This window comes from Chiloscyllium plagiosum, unplaced genomic scaffold (genome assembly GCF_037043375.1).
Source record: "Chiloscyllium plagiosum isolate Xiang-an unplaced genomic scaffold, Cpla_swu_hap1 HiC_scaffold_18, whole genome shotgun sequence".
NCBI lineage: Eukaryota > Metazoa > Chordata > Chondrichthyes > Orectolobiformes > Hemiscylliidae > Chiloscyllium > Chiloscyllium plagiosum.
Window position 1 is genome coordinate 60659286 of NW_028270156.1, and position 20657 is coordinate 60679942.

The 20657-nt window shown below is 43.1% G+C and overlaps 1 protein-coding gene across 7 annotated transcripts in view; it reads right to left on the reverse strand.

Moving 5' to 3' along the window:
- syt12 (synaptotagmin XII) overlaps positions 1-20657 on the reverse strand; it is a 210851-nt gene that overhangs the window by 29472 nt on the left and 160722 nt on the right. For 5 of the 7 annotated variants that reach the window (XM_043706172.2, XM_043706171.2, XM_043706170.2 and 2 more), the window contains 2 exons: positions 13411-13470; positions 6980-7173 (listed from right to left, as the gene is read on the reverse strand). In XM_043706172.2, coding sequence (XP_043562107.2) covers positions 6980-7173; positions 13411-13444 — 228 coding nt within the window. In that variant the 5' untranslated portion in view covers positions 13445-13470. Of the gene's footprint in view, positions 1-6979; positions 7174-7612; positions 7718-13410; positions 13471-20657 lie in introns of those variants that run through there. The other 2 variants (XM_087996730.1, XM_087996729.1) reach the window with 2 other exon arrangements.

Below are 20657 nucleotides of genomic sequence, written 5' to 3' on the forward strand. Positions count from 1 at the left end.
TATCCAGCACATACCTTGAAGGTTATTGCTCTATTATTAAGTCAATCCTAATCAAGATTTTGATGTTGTAACACTGAAACTAGACTTTCTTAGATGTGGAGCATTAAATTAATGTTATGCCAATTTGGGAAGCACTGATACCTACCTACAACACATGGACTGCAGCAGTAATAGAAGGCACTTCACCACCACCAAGGGCAACTAGGTACAGGCAATAAATGCTGCCAACCACCAGTGCCCATGAGTGAATTAAAAACACAGTTAGATTAGAAGCATAGGATCCCTACAGTGTGGTAGCAGGTCATTTGGCCCATTGAAACCATACTGAATCTCTGAAGAGCATCCCACCCAGATTCCCCACCCAACCTTATCCCTGTAACCTTGCATTTCCCATAGCCTAGCCTGCACATCCCTGGACACTATGGGGCAATTTAGCATAACCAATCCACCTAACCCACACATCTTTTGTACTATGGGGAGAAACTGGAGCATCCAGAGGAAACCCAGGCAGACAAGGAAAGAACGTGCAAACTCCACTCAGGCACTCACCCAAAGGTGGAGCTGAACCCTGGTCCCTAGAGCTGTGAGGCAACAGTGTTAACCACTGAGCCACTGTGCCACACCTAAATCACAAGTTTCCTTGCATTATTGTGAAAAAGGAAACAAGAGATTTCCCTGGTCAATATTTATAACTTGGCCAACATCATGTAAGCTAGATGTTATAATCATTTATCCCAAAGTTTGTTGTGGTGTCTTGTGTGAAAATTGGCCTTGGGCCTACACCACATCAGTGCTTTGGGACATTTTGAGATCATGAAAAGTGCTATACATTACAAGCTTTTCTCTCACTGCCTTCAAGACAAAGTGAAATCTCCTTTATTTATCTGTGTTGTGATGACGTTAATGGTGCTGGAATGCGCCACTATGTTATGACATCATCATGGAGATTGAAATAATGCTTTTTCCGTCATCTCTCCTGCCTGCCTAGATGATAAAAAGATAAACTGAATACCTTTATTTCTAAACCAAGAATCTAATATTTCTTATGGTTGACCTTTCTCCTTCTCTCTGCAGGACTTTCATCGTTAAAGTGTGACTCATATTAAATGCAGTGATAGGAACAACCTCGGTTACTATGTGTTATTAATTGTTTGTTACAGAGTTGCCAAACATCTAGATTTGTGATTGACTGGCAGTCTAAAGATCTATAAATAAATGTTAATGATGCTGGTACATGACATTATCAATTAGACATGATGGATCAACTGCTTTAGTTCCTTCACTGGTCTATTAAATGGAGACCTACACTGGCAAATTCATCACTGCTACCATTGCAACACATTTAAGGCTACAACGTTAAAATGGCCTGATGCTGGGATAATATTCACAATGGCAGTGAGTATGTAGTTAGGACTTTAAACCTGGTGCAAGACGAATTATAAAATCATCTCATTTTATGATTAAATCTTGTATTGATGGCAAAAGAGTTGAATAAATTATGCAAATCAAAAGGGTCTGAAACACAATAAATGTATTATTCAATGTTCACTTCCTAACTTTTATCATTATTTCCTTATTTGATATACTGAAAGATATTTATGCTTAAACGAAGTGCTCAGGATGCAGCACAATAGCATTCAGGCCTTATTAAGATGTCTCCGGCTGATAATTCAATCAAAATGGCTGCAAAAATATTCAGTAAGTGACTGTCAACATCAATTGAAAGGAGATCACCACAAAGAGATCGGAGCGATAAGCTCCAGCACAAGATAAGGGTTCCAAGAAGTGATTCCCAGTTGGGAAGCTAGGACAAGGTTGAGGGCTGAGGAGAATCCCAGGCAATGGAGGGAGAAGGCTCCCTGGTGCAGCCTCGTCCTAGCTTACTTTGCTGAGCCCCTTTTGATTTGCCCCTGGTTCTTTCAGCTTTCCAGGAAGATATAAGTATTGCATTCCCTGTCCTCCTCTCCACTCCCCAAAGTCAAGTCAAAGTAACAGATTGGGCCCCAGATTAAATCATCAAGGCCTGATCTGTGGACTCCACTGGTAAGGTAAAATTACAGTTGGGCTTATCTTGTTTAGAAATTGTGGAAAAGTCTCCTCCAATGATTTAACCAATTCCCTGCCGAGCTTCCCCCAGATTGGGGATGCTAAAATCAGCCATGCAAGGCCTTGAATGAGATGTAAATTTCCCCCTCCTACTGAATTTTAGGCCTTTTGGGCTGTTGGGCCTAAGGTATCCCGATGGAAATAATATTAGAACTGCTATTCAATAGGATACATGCAGTCAGCAAAGTGAGATGGTCTTCATCCCATCAACGTGGACTGAGCTCAAATTCGTGACTCAGAGGTGGAAGAACAGTGTGCGAACTAGCTCACTGCATCACTGCTTTCTGGTTAATTAAATCTATCTACCTATATTGTGCTGCCAATGTTGTTGCATAAGTAACAGGAGTAGGTACTTCATTGTCGGTGAGCAGGAGGCTTTTTTTAAAATTCAGATCAGTCATGATCACGTTCAATTATTATTTTCAGTCGGTTTGCCTCTGTTAATATCTCTGTCCAAATAAATTATGTCAGCATTCACAATCTGCCAGCTGCATTGCTGACACTCCAATGAATACTAAGGCAAGGAACACTTGCTTTTTAAACAGTAAGTGCCCCATTCCGTTGGCATTGTCCCTGAATACTTATAGACAATTCATGAATATTTCATAGGGACACTGACTCGCTTTTCTGGCTCATTCAAATGAGGCTGCGTTTGGCTCTTGTCTGCACTGAGTAATTATAGTTCTAAGTACCATCTTGGAAAGATGATAAAGTTACAAAAATAAGCAGAGAATTGTGTTAAACAACTACTTTTAATGGTCTGATTCTTAGCATGGAATAATTGTGCGATTTTCTCTTTTGTTAAGCTTTACTTTTTAAAATAATTGCAGCTAATGTCCTTGCTTCCCTATGAAAATATGTAGTCTGCAGTGCAGAGTTGAGCAGTACAGATCAGTTCTTGGAATGAGAGAGGTCAGGCAGACATTCCTTTATGGTGGTCAACTCACTGGGGTGCAGGTACATTTACACCCCACATCCCCAAGTGCGAACTTGGTACTGTCCTATGTTCATTCTCTGGGCTCATCGTAATAACACAAGCAAGTTGCTGGCCCACTCTAACCAATGTCAACTGGCTCCAAGTGCTGCAGAATCTCCAGTGGAGGTTGGAGGAGAGGTAGTCAATGCATGAGGAGGGCATATAAGGGGCAACAGGAATGTGAGCGTGGTAGAGGTGAGTACAGGCTGATACCAGTTCATGGTGAGTTTTGTAGAGGCAAGAGGAGCACTGCTGCTCTCTCAACTCCACGGATCCTAGCTTTTCTTTTGACTTTTTTGGAGCAATATTCTTCAGTGGCATTCAGTAGTTTAAGTCCTGTGATGTACGACAGTTCATGACCTGGAAATGCCAGTGCGTACTTTTGCACTGTACATCAAACTAAATTTAATAACCCTCAGAGTGAAAATGAGGCCTTGCTCAGCACAGGGATATGCTGTGGCCACTTAAATAAAGGACCTGTCTATCCAGCAACAGAATGCATTGTAACTGTATTGTTTTGGCTCACGTGAGCCAGGATTTGAAGGTTAACTGGTGTAGAATTCTTGGCCAATGCTGGGAACTGATACAGATAAAGCTCGAAGTACCAATTTCAGTGGCTTGCTAGATCCCCAACCATATTCTGCACGTGTGGGCAACTTGCATTGTTGAGCCAGGCAGCCAATTGCTTCATTAATAGGCTTTTAAAGGCTCTGAAGTAAGATTGTCTGGGATTTTCTACTTCTCCTGAACTGACGGTTGGTGGTTTCAATTGCTTGGAGAGGGGTACATGGCTAGCATGTTTTGGTGTAGATAAAGCCGAAGGCCACCCTGTACAGGAACACCTCTAATACCAATAGTTGTGGCCCGCTTGTGATTTTTAAAATTTAGACTTTGAAAAAAGTTTGGCGAGAGGTCTTTCTTGAAGTACCTGCTCAGTTTTAGATTAGATTGCCTACAGTGTGGAACCAGGCCCTTCGGCCCAACAAGTCCACGCCGACCCTCCAAAGAGCAACCCACCCAGACCCATTCCCCTACATTTACGCCTGACTAATCCACCTAGCACTACTGGCAATTTAGCATGGCCAATTCACCTTACCTGCACATCTTTGGTCAGTGGGTGGAAACCGGAGCACCCAGAGGAAACCCACGGGGACAATGTGCAAACTCCACACAGATAGTTGCCCGAGGTGGGAATTGAACCCGGGTCCCTGGCACTGTGAGGCAGCAGTGCTAACCACTGAGCCACCGTGCCGCCTGGTGTTCAGTGCAGTGCGCTGCTCGTCTTAATTTGAGAAGCCCTCCAACTTCAGGAGCCTGTCTTACCCTCAATTAGATGGAGTTGAGAGAGCAGCAGTGCTCCTCTTGCCACTACAAAGCTCACCCTGAACTGATATTTTCACGCCAACTGCGGGTCACCTCAGTAAAAATCCCATTACCCCCATTCCCCGACTCAGGGCCCCAGGAAACACATTGGAAAAGAATAAAACATCAGGAAAAAGAAATCTGCTGAGCTGCTCATAATTCATGATGCAAGGACATCCTTGAGCCCTAATCATGTTGTGGTATTGATCTCTCCCTATCATGGAAACCTTCAACGATATTACATGCCTCTGAGATCTCTGTAGCCTTGAATTCTAGCCTTAGTGCCTCCTTCTATAAATCTCTTGAACTCTTACTTTTACAATACTTCTTAAAACTTACATCTTTGACCCCGCTTTTGGGAACCTGACATCACCTTATTGTCTTGGAGACATATTCTGTTTGATAGTTCTCTTGTGAAATTCCCTCAGTATTGTAACCATGTTAAAGACTGGATTTAAACATTAAGGCTGTCTCTGAAGAGTACAAATATCAAGTGCACCCATATCCTATGTGTTCTGTTGGCAGTTGACCCAAGCAGTTTTCTTCATTTCAAAAATATCCAATGATTGCAAATGAGATGCAAGACTGGAGTTGCTTAGAAACTCTGTGCTAAACTTCCTAATTTCCACCATTTTTGAAAATTGGATAACATATGCCAGTTAGCTGGAGCAAGCTCCCTTTGGTCAGTGATAATATTCCACCCATTGGGTCAAAAAGGTGAAGTTCAGGCCCCTGAAAGCAGTAACTAGATTGTCGCTACTGAATACTATGTGACAGGGGTGGTACATGTGCTAAATAAAGGTTGGTGCCACAGCCCCAGGATTGCATTGGCCACTCATTATATCGGTCATAGAATGTTACAAAAATGAACAGAATAGAAGATGGCTATCTGTAAGAACAAATTGACTATTCTCACTTACCCACCTTTCTCTAAAGCCTTGCAACTTTTTTCTACTCAGATAATTATTCAATTCTCTTCTGAAGGTTCAATGGAATCCGTCTCCACCACAGATAAGGCATTCCAGATTCAAAAAAAACATCATGTAAAAAAAAGTCCCCTCACTTCTTTTACCAGTTATCTTAAATCAATGTCCTCAACCATTCCATTAATAGTTTCTCCTGTTGACTCATTCCAGATCTCTTATAATTTTGAATGTAGAGTCATACCATATGGAAACAGACACAACTTGTTCATGTTGACTAGGTTTCCTAATTGAACTAGTCCCACTGGCCTGCATTTGATCCATATCACTCTAAACCTATTCTATCCATAGTCCCTGCCTAAATGTATTTTAAATGTTGTAATTGTACCCACCTCTACCAATTTTTCTGGCAGCTCGTTCCATATATGCACCACACTCTGTATGAAAATATTATCCCACAGGTCCCTTTTAAAGCTTTTCCCTCTCATCTTAAACCTATACTGTCTATTTTTGGACTCCCCTATTCCGGGGAACCGATCTTATCGAAGCTCCTCATGATTTTATTAACCTCTGTAAGGTCACCCCTCAGCCTCCTACGCTCCAGGGAAATAAATCCTAGTCTGTCCAACCTCTCCTTATAACTCAAACCCTCCAGTCTAGGTAATGTCCTTGTAAATCTTTTTGCACCCTTTCCAGTTTAAAAACATCCTTCATATAGTCAGGGTGGATCAGAATTGTATACAGTACTCCAAATGTGGTTTTACGAATGTCTTGTACAGCCTTAACATGTCATCCCAAATCCTATGCTTAATCTTCTGACCAATGAAAGCAAGCATGCCAAATGCCTTCTTCACCTCCCTGTCTACATGCGCTGCCACTTTCAAGGAACTATGTACTTGCATCCCTAGGTCTCTCTGTTTGAGAGCACTCCCCAGGGCCCGACCATTGACAGTGTAAGTCCTGCCCTGGTTTGTTGTAGCAAAATACAACACCTCACTTTATCTAAATTTAATTCCATCTCCCATTCCTCAGCCCACTGGCCCAGTTGATAAATATCCCGTTGCACTCTTAGATAACCTTCTTCACTGTCCATTATACCACCAATTTTGGTGTCATCTGCAAACTTATGAACCATGCTTACTAAATTCTCATACAAATGTTTTATATAAATGATGAACAACAGTAGACCCAGCAGACTGCTGGTCACAAACCTCCTGTCTGAAGAGCAATCATCTACTACCACTCTCTGTCTCCTACCTCCATCAAATTTCATTCAAATATCTCCTTCTTTGAAGATTATAGCCCCAGCTTCTCCAAAATATCTACTGAATGGTAGTCCCCGATTCTCAAAAAGAAAATTGTACAATATAGCAGACAGCCATTCGGCCCACAGTCCATACTCTGGCTCTTTGAAACAGCAATTCCCATAGCTGCAGTATCATCTGCCATTCCTTTGTCACTCAAGCTTTTGTTTTTCTTTTCTATATCCAACTCACTTTCGAAAAATGAACAGAATTCAGCGGGTTGCCAAAAGATGGTCCAATTCACTCTCATAGATCACTACAGATTAACCCAGCTCGGGTCTATTATTAGGGAGCATCGATAGGCTTACCTTTTGTCGAACCTCTGAATATGATGTTCCATACTTCTGCTCCAAGTATCTATAATCATAATTTGGGAAAGGAGAGGGAGCAGGATAATTTCCAGATTTCCACAGTTTCCAGAGGTTCACTCCAATGACCATCAGGATGATCAGGACTCCTGATCCATATATTCCCATTTCCCAGGCCGGTGGATTTTTGATCACTATTGGAATCAGTAATAAAGCATTACTGTGGTTAATAATACAGACATTCAAAGAAAATCTTCCATTCACTCAGCTGTACCTGGACATTTACAAGAGAGTTGCAAACAGACACTCATCAGAATCTACATCAGAATCTCTTGCTCCTCAGCTGCTGACTGACTTGCTGTGCTTTTCCAGCACCACACTCTAGATTCTACATCAAGTTAGGTGCTGGCAGTGCATACCACAGCATTGTGCTGGCATAGCTGAATGTGCAAACTGCAGCACTGTATTTACATGGATGGATGATGTACACAGCTGCCAATGTAGAAGAAGCTGCTTAAAGGACTGCATTTCCAGTTACATGGGATCAAAGATACCAGAACAGCAAGGTTCAAAAGCTGAAGGAAGACTAATAAGGATGGGCTTATTTCTCAGAAACACAACATTAAGGTTTACAATTGCTGTAGCAGTTAAGTCTCATCTTAACTTAGGAAGTAGTCCATGGCCACGTGTAATTCATTTCTGCTGTCCCATCAGGGGTTGAGTGTTTCTCTTGAGTTTCTGTGATGGAAATTGGACACATTTCAGTCCATCAGGCTATGTGGGTCATGTAAAGTGGGAGATAACTCCGAGAAGCAACCTGCCTTCTATCTCTAATGGATTTTAATGGAAATAAAATTCTGGAGATGTACGTTGGGATTCTAATTCAGTATAATTTACTTCACACTGTCATGCAAATGTAAAGGTAAAGTCACCAAAGTGCTACTGAGTCATAGGGCTGATTTCTCATTATAGAGAGAAGACTAGTGGTTATATCTCTCTACTCCCTGCCTATTCATATATCTGTCAAGATTGCCTCTAAACATTGTTATTGTACCACTTTCTCCAGCAGCTCGTTCCACATATGCACCACACTCTGTATGAAAATGTTATCCCACGGGTCCCTTTTAAAACTTTTCCCTCTCATCTTAAACCTATTCTGTCTATTTTTGGACTCCCCTATTCTGGGGAACAGACCTTATTGAAGCTTCTCATGATTTTATTAACCTCAGCCTCCTACGCTCCAGGGAAATAAATTCTAGTCTGTCCAACCTCTCCTTATAACTCAAACCCTCCAGTCTAGGTATTGTCCTTGTAAATCTTTTTGCACCCTTTTCCCCTAGTAAATAACATTTCCATTCTGGGAAAGTCTGCTACTCTCCATTCTATCCACGCCTCTCATAATTTTGTAAATCGCTATCTGGTCACTCCTCAGTCTCTGACGTTCAAGTAAAAACAAATTAAGTCTCTCCAATCTGTCCTCATGGCTAATACCCTCCAAATCAGGCAACCTCCTGGTAAACCATTTCTATGTTTTCTCCAAAGCCTCCACATCCTTCTGGTTGTGTAGTGACCAGAATTGTGCTCAATATTCCAAAAGTGGCCGAAGTAAAGTACTATACAGCTGCAACATGACTTGCCAACTCTATGCCCTGACTGATGAAGACAAGTATGCCATATGCCTTCTTGGTCACCTTAATCACTTGTGGTGGCATTTTCAGGGAACTGTGGACTGTATGCTCAGATCCCTCTGTATGTTGATGCTTCTAAGGGTTCTGCCATTTACTGTATACTTTTGTCTTGCATTAGACCTTCCAAAATGTATTTTTGCTCCACTGTGATAAAGAACAATGACTCTATGAATAGATATTTGGTGCATTTTAAATCGGTAACATGTTTTACAATGGCTGCATGAAAATGAGCCATTTAGTCTTCAAACTGCCCTGTAATGAATTTCCTACTGCTCACGGTCTTGTTGATTACATTGTTCACTTGGGCTACCTTTGAGGCCCAGCGAAGGTGACAAATGAGAAGCTAGGATCCAGCAGCGAAGCATCAACTTTATTAGTAGTTTATAACAGCACAGAACATCTATTCCTAGAAGTATTACTTTTATTGCGAAATGAAAAAGGTATTATAAAACAACTTGCCAGCAGCAGGCTTGGAATCAACTTAAGAACATTTAAATTGAAAGTGGCTTTTGCCTTAATCAGAATTTTACTACTGAAGAGCTCACAAGAACCTACTGGCATGTACTAATGCGTTCACAACACCCACAACAGCAGACCGAAGCAATCCTGAAGTTTCTGTGTTAATGCAACCTGAATGCCTATCACTTAGGAAGGGAAATCTATCAATCTTATCTGGATTGGCCAACATGTTACCACAGACACACAGCAACAATGTGGTTGACTCTTAACTGCCCCCGCAATAGCCTAGAGAACCAATCAGCTCAAGGGCATTAGGAATGGACAACAAATGCTGTCTCAACAAGTGACACTTATATCCCATGAACAAAGAACAAAAACCTTTGGGCAAGAAGAGGAGTATGGGAAAACAAGGGAGCATTGTGGGTGGTTGGGAATGAGGAGTGATGCTAAAGGGGCGTCAGACTGATGTTGAGAGTTGGGCTATTGTTCTTAAGAACTGTTGCAGCCTTATAACCAACCCACACTCCTCCTGCACAGCATTGTGGCTCACAGAACCCAAACCCACAGCTTCCAGAGACAAAATCAAAATGGCAGCAATAGGTCTCTGAGGCAGGCTTCACCTTTTGAAAGTTGCAAAAGAGCCTGACTCTTATTTTGTGAATCTAAGCTGAAAACCTAAGAGTTTGAGTCTAGCTTGCGGATGTAGAAATTTCACCTCTGCTCTAAAGCTGAATTTGAATACATTCTGGAGTTCCAGTCAGACTCAGTCAGAATGTGCTATTTCTGTCAGTAATCCTCATTACAAATGATCCCTATTGGAAACTGGTTTACAGTTGAACCATTGGAATCTTCTTTAACCAGCATTTTTGCATTATTCACTCATGGGACATGGGCAATGCTGTCTCGTGAGCGTTTCTGGTTGCCTTTGAGAAGGTGGTGGTGAGCTGCCTTCTTGAACCACTGCCGTCCATGAGCTGTAGGTACAGCCACAATGCTGTAAGGGAGGAAATTCCAGGATTTTGACCCAGCAATAGGGACAGCAATATACTTCCAAGGCAAAATGGTGAATGGCTTGGAGGGCAACTCTCAGGTGATGGTGCTCCCATGTAACTGTCACTGCCTTTATCAGCAAGTGTGTAGAGGACTGCATACCAAGGATGTTAATCCAGGTCTTCCCCAGCAGGAATCCCTGGATGAGCTCGGATATACAGAACCAGCTAAAAATCAGGCGTGAAGCCTTCAGATCAGCAGAAGAACTCAAATATAAGGAATCCAAGTATGACCTTCACAGAGCCATTAAGACAAACAAGGGCCAATTCCGATCCAAACTAGAAACCCAGACAGACACCTGGCGAAAATGGCAAGGACTGGAGGACATCACAGGTTCAAAAAAGAGACAGTGCAAGATGGCAGACGATGACATACCCCTCCAAGATCGTCTCAACGCCCTCTATGCTCGCTTTGAGCAGATTTTCGGTGGAGAGGTAACACCTATTCCGACAAGTCCTAATGAACCTATCCCAACAGTCACTGCATCAGAGGTCAGATCAGTTTTCCTTTGTGTGAATCCAAGGACTCAACACTGAGCTCCCCAGGAGTGCGTACTCAGCCCCCGACTGTACTCACTGTATACCCATGGCTGCGTTGCCAAATACCAGACTAATGCCATTTACAAGTTCGCTGATGACACCACCATAGTTGGTTGAATCTCAGATGGCATCGAAACAGACTACAGGCAGGAGGTGGAAGACCTGGAAAAATGGTGCACTGAGAATAACCTAGCTCTCAATGCCGGCAATTATTGGCTTTCAGTGAAATGTTACTCATATTCCCCTACACATTAACAGCGCAGAGGTGGAACGAGTGGAGAGTGTCAATCTCCTGGGAGTGGTCATCCACAACAAGCTTTCTTGGACACTTATGTGGATGCACTAGTTACAAAGGCCTAACAATGTCTCTTCTTCCTCAGGCAGCTGAGGAAATTTGGCATGACGGCGAATACCCTTGCCAACTTTTATAGGTGTGCCATTGAGAGCATTCTGTCTGGATGTATCACTACCTGGTATGGCAACTGTACCATTCAAGATTGGTGACGGTTACAGAGAGTGGTGAACTTGGCCTGGACAATCACAAAGGCCAACCTCCCATCTATAGAATCCATCTACCAGGCCCGCTGTCAAGGAAAGGATGCCAACATTCTCGAAGATCCATCCCATCCTAGCAATGCTTTTCTACAACCTCTACCATCGGGGAGAAGGTACAGAAGCCTCTATATATGCACCAGCTGGTTTCGTAACAGTTGTTACCCTACTGTTGTTAGTACACTGAATGGACTCACAAACTCTTAACATTCGCCTGTACCTATGTTTTTGTTTTTGCTGCTCTTTATTTATTATTTACTTATCTATGCTACTTAACTCTGTGATCTGCCTGTATTGCTCGCAAGGCAAAGCTTTTCACTGTGCCTCGGTACACGTGACAATAAATTCAATTCAATTCAATTCAATTCAATTGATCTGCTGTCCTTGCCCTTCTAGATGGGAGCGTTGCTGGGTTTGGAAGGTGTTGTCTAAGAATCGTTGGAATATGTCTGCAGTGCATCTTAGAGATAGTATATGCTGCTGCAACTGAGCGTTGGTGGTGGAGGGAATGGATGCTTGTGATGGTGATGACAGGACACTAGCCTGAGGAACTCCTGGCTGTGGGATCGCTTAGTTCAATCGTTTGCTGGTTATGTCATTTGCCACACAGGCAGATCTGTTTGGTAGCTTCACCAGGTTAACACCGCATCTTCAAATAAACCTGGTGCTGTTCCTGGCATGCCCTCCTGCACTTTCCATTAACCAGGGTTGATGCCCTGGTTTGATGGTAACATTTGAGTGGGGGATACGCCTGGCCCTGAGCTTGCAGATTGTGCTGGAGGACAATTCTGCTGCCATTGACAACCCACAGAACCTCATGGATTCCCAGTCTTGTGTTGTTAGATCTATTTAAAGTCTATCTCATTTAACATGGTGATAGTGCCATACAATATAATGAAGGTTATTCTCAGTGTGAAGGTGGGACTTTGCCTCCACAATGACCCTTACCGATACTGGCAGATTGGTCTTGTTGCCCTCACCACCTGCGACAGGCTCTATCTAGCAGTTATGTCCTTTAGGACTTGACCCGCTCAATCAGTAGTGCTGCTGCCGAATCACTTAGTGGTGAACATTGAAATCCCCCATCCAGAGTACATTTTGGGGCCCTTTCCATCCTCAGTGCTTCCTTCAAGTGTTGTTCAACATGGAGGAGTACTGATTCATCAGCTGAGGGAGGACACTACGTGGTAATCAGCAGGAGGTTTCCTTGCCCATGTTTAACCTGAAGCTATGGAGACTTCTTAGGGTCTGGAGTCAATTTTGGGGACTCCCAGGGCAACTCCCTCCTGACTGTATACCACTGTGCCACCACCTCGACTGGGTCTGTCCTGATGGTCGGACAGGACGTATCCAGAGATGGTGATGGTGGTGTTTGGGACATTGATTGTAAGGTATGATGCTGTGAGTATGACTATATCAGGCTGTTGCTTTACTAGTCTGTGAGATAGCTCTCCTAATTTTGACACTAGCCCCCAGCTGTTAGTAAGGAGGACTTTGCAGGGTTAACAGGACTGTTTCTGTCATTGCCTTTTCTGGTGCCTAATTTGATGGTGGGTGGTCTGTTTGTTTTCATTTCTTTCTTGAAACTGTAACGATTGATACAACTAACATGCTAGGCCATTTGACAGGGCAGTTGAGAGTGAACCGCATTGCTGTGGGTCTGGAGTCACATGTAGGCCAGACCGGGTGAGGATCACAGATTTCCTGTCCTTCTTTATTTATTATTCCCATGAAGTTCCTGCAATGCCTTTTCTGCTAATTCTGCTGGATTGCACTTTTTTCCCACCGTGCAGAGTCGTTCTTGGTTCCATGCAATAATATGAAACAAGTGGAGGGGCTGTTTTACATCTCCTTACGATTTTATCTCCATTAAAATCCATTGGAAATAGGAAATGGGCTGCTGGTTTACCGTCATGATTTTACACTCCTAGGCAAATGTAGCCCTGAGCTCTGTGGATTACTAACTTATATTTATCATCTCTTTTATTAATTTCCCTTCTCACTCATTTTTGTGTCTTTAACAGTTTTACACCCACATTTCCCAACAACCAAATAGATAATTTTGAGGATTATCTGCCACATCAACCATTTACTATAAAAGCTGCAATGCTAGTTGGTGTTAAAGGTTTCCTGCATTACTCACCACTTATGGGATGTTCTGTTGGGTTTTCTTCCATGATGGATGTGTGGCTTTTGAATTTGCCTGCAGACGAGAAACAGGGCAATTATATCATCCACAGCAATCTGACAGATCAAGCGATAAAAACCCTGAATAAAGCAAAGCAATCAAATCTTAATATTTTTGTGAATTTTGTGATGGTGCTCAGTAAATCAATATAAAAGTAATGCATTGCAGAAGCTGAAGACCTGGAATAATATCAGAAAGTGCTGGAGAAACAGCATCTGTGCAGATAGAGAAAAACAGGCTCTGATTGACATCAAAAGTTAGAAAGTGAGGGAAAACATTGGGGGAAATCAGCAAGAATGAGATTCTGGATGTCACAAGGATGTCCCATTCTCCAACCAGGTGTGAATGGTGAGATGAAAATTTTGCTAGTGAATGGAGAAAGACTTATTGGCATCCATTTGTATGTATCAGCGCAAAGTAATACCTGATTGCGCCTCATTTATATGATGTTTCCCATTTTCCCAACTGCTGGACAGGAACCATTCAACAACAATACCGCATGCGAAAGTTTCTGGTTCACTGAGTGCTCCTCCAGTCATCTATCTTGGATACCAGACGCCAACATCTCAGGGCATGCTCCCCAGGCAGTGGCCACCCATACCCTCTGAACATGAACAATGGTATTGCTCACATATTAGTCTCTCTGCAAGCTCATCACTCTCCAAACCATTTATAATATTGGAGTGTACCAGCACCTTTCATTGCAATGCTGCTGAGAGGACACTTTGAATGCAGGGAAAGGCACCCATCTCATAGATTCGATCAGGGTGCACCTCATGGCAGTCTGTTAGTGGTCACTTGCTTTGTGTTGAGTTTGATGCTTGTGCCATCTTTGCCTTGCCGTGCCAGGCCTTTGTGTGCTTTGCCCTCTTGTTGAGACTCCAAGTACTTCTGTTTTGAGTCTCATTTTCATGCAGACATAAAGCCAGGCTTTGTCAGCAGTGATCAATCAGGGTGGTGAACATGTTACTATACAGCAACATGCTATGCCAATCTCACATCTGTACAACAGCCAAAACCTTCAATGTGTATCCACCAATGGCCCTGTCTCAAAGTTGCGAAGAGGTAAAGTCAAGTCAAATCCTGAGTCAAGACAAGAGAAGCAGAAATCAGTAAGAGGGTTCAGGCACAGCAAGTCAAGGGGATGGGCACAGTCAGTCAGCCATTTAGGACAGTCAGGTCTCGGTGGTCCACATTGCTACAGTCTGACGTGTGGGCCATGGTCAGTGCTGCAGGTCCAGGGCAACCAGTCCAGGGAGTCATGGTAAGTCAGTCAGGGAGCTGCACAGAAGTCGGTCAAGGCTCTGGTCACTCATCAGCTGGGGCTGTCTGTCATTGGGGGCTGGCCACTGATAATCCTGGGGATCAGCTCACTGAAAATCATGGCAAGTTATCAGGGGCCACCGCTTTGATGGGGAAGTAGGGAATTCAGTTGTGGGCATTGGAGGGCAGAATGTTGGGATACAGAGGGGGCAATAGTTGTGATGGGGAAAACAATTTATACTTTGGAGGAGAGGATAATGAAAGTGCATTGTGTCGAGGGGTTACTGTAGGAGGGTGTGTCACCGTTGATCATACTAACGTGACTTAGAAGGAGAAAGTGCAGCATGGTGGTTTGTATCACTAACCTGAAAGTCTGGGCCTCATGGATTGATTGTTGAGAGAGGAAGTTATAATTCAAAGAGGTGTGTGTGAACAGCTGGAAGCTCAGTAGGGAGGAAGGAAATAACACAGTGGTTCAGGGGAGTGCCTTGAATACCAGGCTGAGTCTGACACTCACTGTGCCAAGTGTGACCTGCGTTGCCTTCCACACTCGTGTGACCTGTAAGGACAAGCCAGAAATAGAAGATGGCAGCGAGCACAGCTAGAGGTGGGCGAACTGAGTGTGTATTTTCTGTCTGCACATGTGGGCTCCGCAGCTAAGTGCCTGATTTCCGCAATTCCCCATCAACTTTACAGGGTGATGCCAAATTCATACACTACCTCACTGTGAGAGATACAAGTCCTGGACACAAATAATCTCCACAATTACACATTGATCACAGTAATTCCTTTGAGGCAGGAGTAATCACTTTAACAGTGGTACGTGTGGGCCGTAAAGGAAAGATATCATAGGTTGCTCAAAGGCACAGAACTGATTTCCTTGCATCTTGAACTGTAATTATTTGAACCATGATTTGATATACAATGCTGCTTCGGTAGAGTAATGTTGGGATAGAGAAACAATAATTCAGTAATCATATAGCATTTAAAATCTCTTACTGTATTTACCCAGAATGGTGTTTTGCTGCATTGTTCAGAGCAAGGTCCCTATGTTAGAAGTCTATGTAGAAGATTTCTGTGGTGCTCCTTATCCCACTGCATTGGAGCACTGTGGTAAACCATCGTTTGTGAGTGATATGAATTCTGACAGGTCATATTATTAAGAACCTACCCTTGCTGATAGCCGTCACATCGGTTCACTGGAAGAGTAAGCCATTGGGGTCACTGTAGTAGCAGCGCAACCCAGACACAGAGAAATTGAGGAGGAATAATTTGTCAGGAAACTCAGATACACAGCAACCTCCAGCGGTTGCTAAACAGCCTCCACATGCATTTGAAGGTCCCCTCAGGATGTACAGTAGACTCACAGTCCATCGTCTTTGATTGTATTTCCTCCAGATGTGTGAGGCACAGTGTTACGGTAGTCCAAGGATGTCCTGGGACACTGTCACAGAATGATGTCATTTGCTGCAGTAGGACTTGCAACATGGAGGGGTGGGTGCAACACCCATACTGGTGGTCGTCAAAGTGACAGCTGCATTAAAGTTTAATGCAATTGACTGCTGGAGCTTCACTGGCATGTCACAGTCCTCAATCCACGAATGTATCAAGGCAGTGACTGGTGCTATTTGTGCCAGGTTACACCATTCTATTCCATTGCCCTTGCCTCCAGCCAGGGAGGCTGTGCCAATGTAGCTGGCTTTCCCCAGTTGCAGCATGTGATTGATTGTACATGCGTCATGTTGATGGTGCTGTATCATACTGTGACGTACTTCCTCAATAGGCAAGGTTTTCATTGTACCAATGTAGAAGTCATGTGTGATCCCATTTTAGAAGTGTGTGCCAGGTAACCGGGGAGTTACCATGATCCCTGTACCTTTGAGAATTCTCCTGTTCCTACTTCAGTTCAAGGGCCGGCTGCCTGACGAGGACGGTAACTGGGACACAAAGTTATCATCTGCAAATGTGGTTGATCCCTCTGTTATTCAATCCCTTGACTGAGGCTGAGCGTAGCTACAATGCAGCCCATGCTACAACCAGGCCCACTGTGGAACAGAAGATGGGTCTGCTGAAGGTAATGTTCTAATGCTTGGAGCGGTTTGGGAAAACCTCCAGTACACTCCACAAAGAGTGTGCGGCGTAATTCTAGCATGCTGTTCCCTGCAGAATTGGAGCAGGCAAAGAAGGGACGTGATAGACTGAGAGTGCAGTAGCAATTTTCAGAGATGGAAGATGAGAATATTGAGCAGGAGGCACATTGCATTCTGTATGTGAGATTGTTGCTGGGCCAGGCAAAATAAGCCAGGCATGACTTAAGTTACACGCAGTTCCATTAGAAAAGACCTGGAAGCAGTTATTACCCAATGATTGTAAAATCGGTGTTGCTCAAAAGACAAGTAGTCAATATTTGTTCACAAAGGTAAATGCAATGTGTGTCTGTTTGTGTTTTTCTTCATTTTTGTTGCTGTGGAATAAAAATGAATGTTTTAAACCATTTGAAGGTTTTCCAGTACATTACAGTCAGACAGTGAACAAGGAGAAAGGTGTAAGACCACATTGAGGATAAAGGTCCCACTCTCTTAAAAACAAGGCTCTCAGATGTGATGATGCTAGGGACAAGAAAAAAAGCTGTTAGTTTGCTTCTTAAACAGTAAGAGATTTATGAATGTTCACTTGTGTTTGTAATGAAGGGCCAGCTGAGCCACCCATGTGACCTGAGAAATGTTTGGATTTTGGTGTCCCGTGTATGGTGAAGGATAGATCTCAATTGGAAACACTTGGCTGAATGACTGGCTAGGCTTTAAAAATGACCCAGGCCAGGAATCCCAGGACATTCTGGAGGTAGGGAGTATATCTGCCTGTGGTGAGACAGAGATATGACAAGCTGGCTACCACTGGGGCTTGACACATGGGTAATGTAGCAGGTTTTGGAAAATAGCATGAACAAACTGACTAGGTATCATGGAAAGAAACACTGACAAATCGTGACAAATTTCTGGTAAAGGTCATCCAAGAGTTAACATCTTCAGCGCAATATGGCTCTTCTTTGGTTAACTTTGTTTGTCTTCCTCCAGAGATGCTGCCAGACCTGCTGAGCTTCTGAGGCCTTTTCTGATATTTTCATTCCCCCCCCCCCCCGTTAAATAACACCGCTGTCCTTGAGGAGCCATCTTTCCCACAATGCTGTGCAGGGCCATGCAGAAATGGCAGCCAATGCTGATGATTGTAAGCCAAGATGTAAAAGAGAAATCTGCTTTTCCCTTTCCTCTTTCTTAGGCCATAGATCACAATAATTGGTTAATACTGTGCTCATAATGGAACATTGCCTGAGACCCTTTTATATTAAAATCACATTGCCAAGGCAACCCACTGGTCTCCTGGGAGAGAGAACCAAATTTTCATTAATATTTTATGAACTGGTGGTAGTAACAAGTTCATGTTCAGCCGTGAGGTGAATGAATAAGAGGAATTTTGAGTTTGCCTCTTGAGAGAATTTGAGAATGGAGGCAGCTCCTGATCATGTATTCCTGGTAGTGGTAAAATGAGGTGACATTCTAGTTTCACATTCTAGTTTAACTGATCTGGCTTCTCAGATCAGTTAAATACATTAGTCATTGGAGGTCCCATTTTCTCCCTCATTGAACTGTCAGAGTTTACACATGCACTCTACTATGAATCTATGCATTTACAGATACTTCACCTTACTCATGGTCCTCAATCTTGATAACTGAAGTGCCCTGGTTAGCCTTCAGCAGGATTCCTGCCACATTAAAGCAGCCAGTTAGGGCAATTAAGAAGAATTTTATGGCTCTCCAGCAGGGACACAGCCATATTGAACAAGGTTAAAAATCACACAACACCAGGTTATAGTCCAACAGGTTTAATTGGAAGCACACTAGCTTTCAGAGCGACGCTCCTTCATCAGGTGATTGTGGAGGGCTCGATCGTAACACAGAATTTATAGCTATAAATTCTGTGTTACGATCGAGCCCTCCACAATCACCTGATGAAGGAGCGTCGCTCCGAAAGCTAGTGTGCTTCCAATTAAACCTGTTGGACTATAACCTGGTGTTGTGTGATTTTTAACTTTGGATACCCCAGTCCAACACCGGCATCTCCAAATCATAATGAATAAGGATGTCCTTTGAAAAGGCACAGCGAACCTCAAAAATGTCACATTTGTGTCAAACTTGACAAGACCCAATCAAAGGTAAATTTTGGGTCTTATTTGGAGGGGGAAGGAAGAGAGAGAGAACGAGAGAGAGCGAGAGATTTATCATCTTCTGTCAGGCAGTCCCAAGGAGAATTCATGACAGAGGTGCACCTGGTGTGCGGAGCTCAGTCTATCCATTCGCATCAATGTTTGATAGATGGGATTTAGACAACAAGAGCAGAGGTGAGGGAAATCTGGTTCGAAGCACAGAAGTGGTATACAGGCAGGGTTGCCAACTCTAATTAGAGTCTTTACTTGAGGTTTGATGTGATTTTTCACACTGATATATGAAACGTGATCACGTGACAGTTGAATATACGCAGTGGCTTCTACAACTTTACATGACTTTATCAAATAAACCTTGGGTCCCCTCCAGTTAACATTTTTGCTTGTGGTTTTGCATCAGTTGCTGCTCTGTAACTATTCCAAGAATCAGGAGACCACCCATGAACAGACAAGAAAAAGGAATACAAAGCTTGCAGGGCAACTTACTAACTAGAATAGGAATGAACTTTGATTTCATTAATAACTGTACAGTAATGGGGTCAACATCAGAAAAATATATGATGATGTTGTATTATGATATCAGTGCCACATTATTATGTAAAGAGAATTGGGAGGGAGTGGAACATTTAATTAGGAGCAGAAATACGCTTTTCAGCCTTTTAAGCTTGTGCCACCACTCAACAAGATCTGTTTGTGATTCTTTTGAATTCTACATTCCTATCTATCCCTCCTAACCCTTCAACACCTTGCCTAACAAAGATCTGTCCGACATCTTTAAAAATACCCAATGAGCACACCGAGAGAAAAGGATTGTCAGAGTCGGTGTCTCAGTGTTATTGGCTAAGAACGACTAAGTTACAGCCATTCCCTATGAACTTAAAGAGACCTGGAGGATCATCACTTGTAGAAGGACAACTTATGGCAAAGCTTAGGTGACACAACAGAAACATCATGGAATCTGCCTGCTGTTCAGAGTTAAAAATATTCTCTGTTAAGCAGGAAGGCATGCTGAAAGCTTACACTAATTCACAAGATGGATGAAAGTGTAGCTTAAGGAAGTGAATGTAGAGGGGAGTTCCAAACATTGTTCTAAGCTTTGGAACAATTGAAGACAGGGAACTACATTACCATAAGATTACTATGAAACCAGTCTACCTATACAGCCAAAGAAAAGAGCCATGGATAATATTTAAGATGCAGATTCTTTTTTAGATTTTCTACAGTGTGGAAACAGACCCTTCGGCCCAACCAGTCCACACCCACCCTCCGAAGAGTAACCCACCCAGACCCATTTCCCTCTGACTAACACTATGGGCAATTTAGCATAGCCAATTCACCTAATCTGCACATTTTTGGTCTGTGGGAGGAAACCGGAGCACCCAGAGGAAACCCAGTCAGACAGAGGGAGAATGTGCAAACTCCACACAGACAGTCACCCGAGGCTGGAATTTAACCCGGGTCCCTGGCACTGTGAGGCAGCAGTACTAACCATTGTGCCACCATGCCATGTCCAAGCTGTAAATAAAGAGTTTGTGCACAAAGTTCCATTGACTTCAGCAGCAGTACTTTGAGAGATGAGTTAGACTCCAAACACAGAGCAAAACAGTAACTGTTATTAACAAATGGGAAGTAAAAATGTATTAGTCTAAGATTAAGTTCCCTCATGATCAGTAGTAACACAATTTGGAATCTTACAGGGGCTTGAACAACATGGTAGATG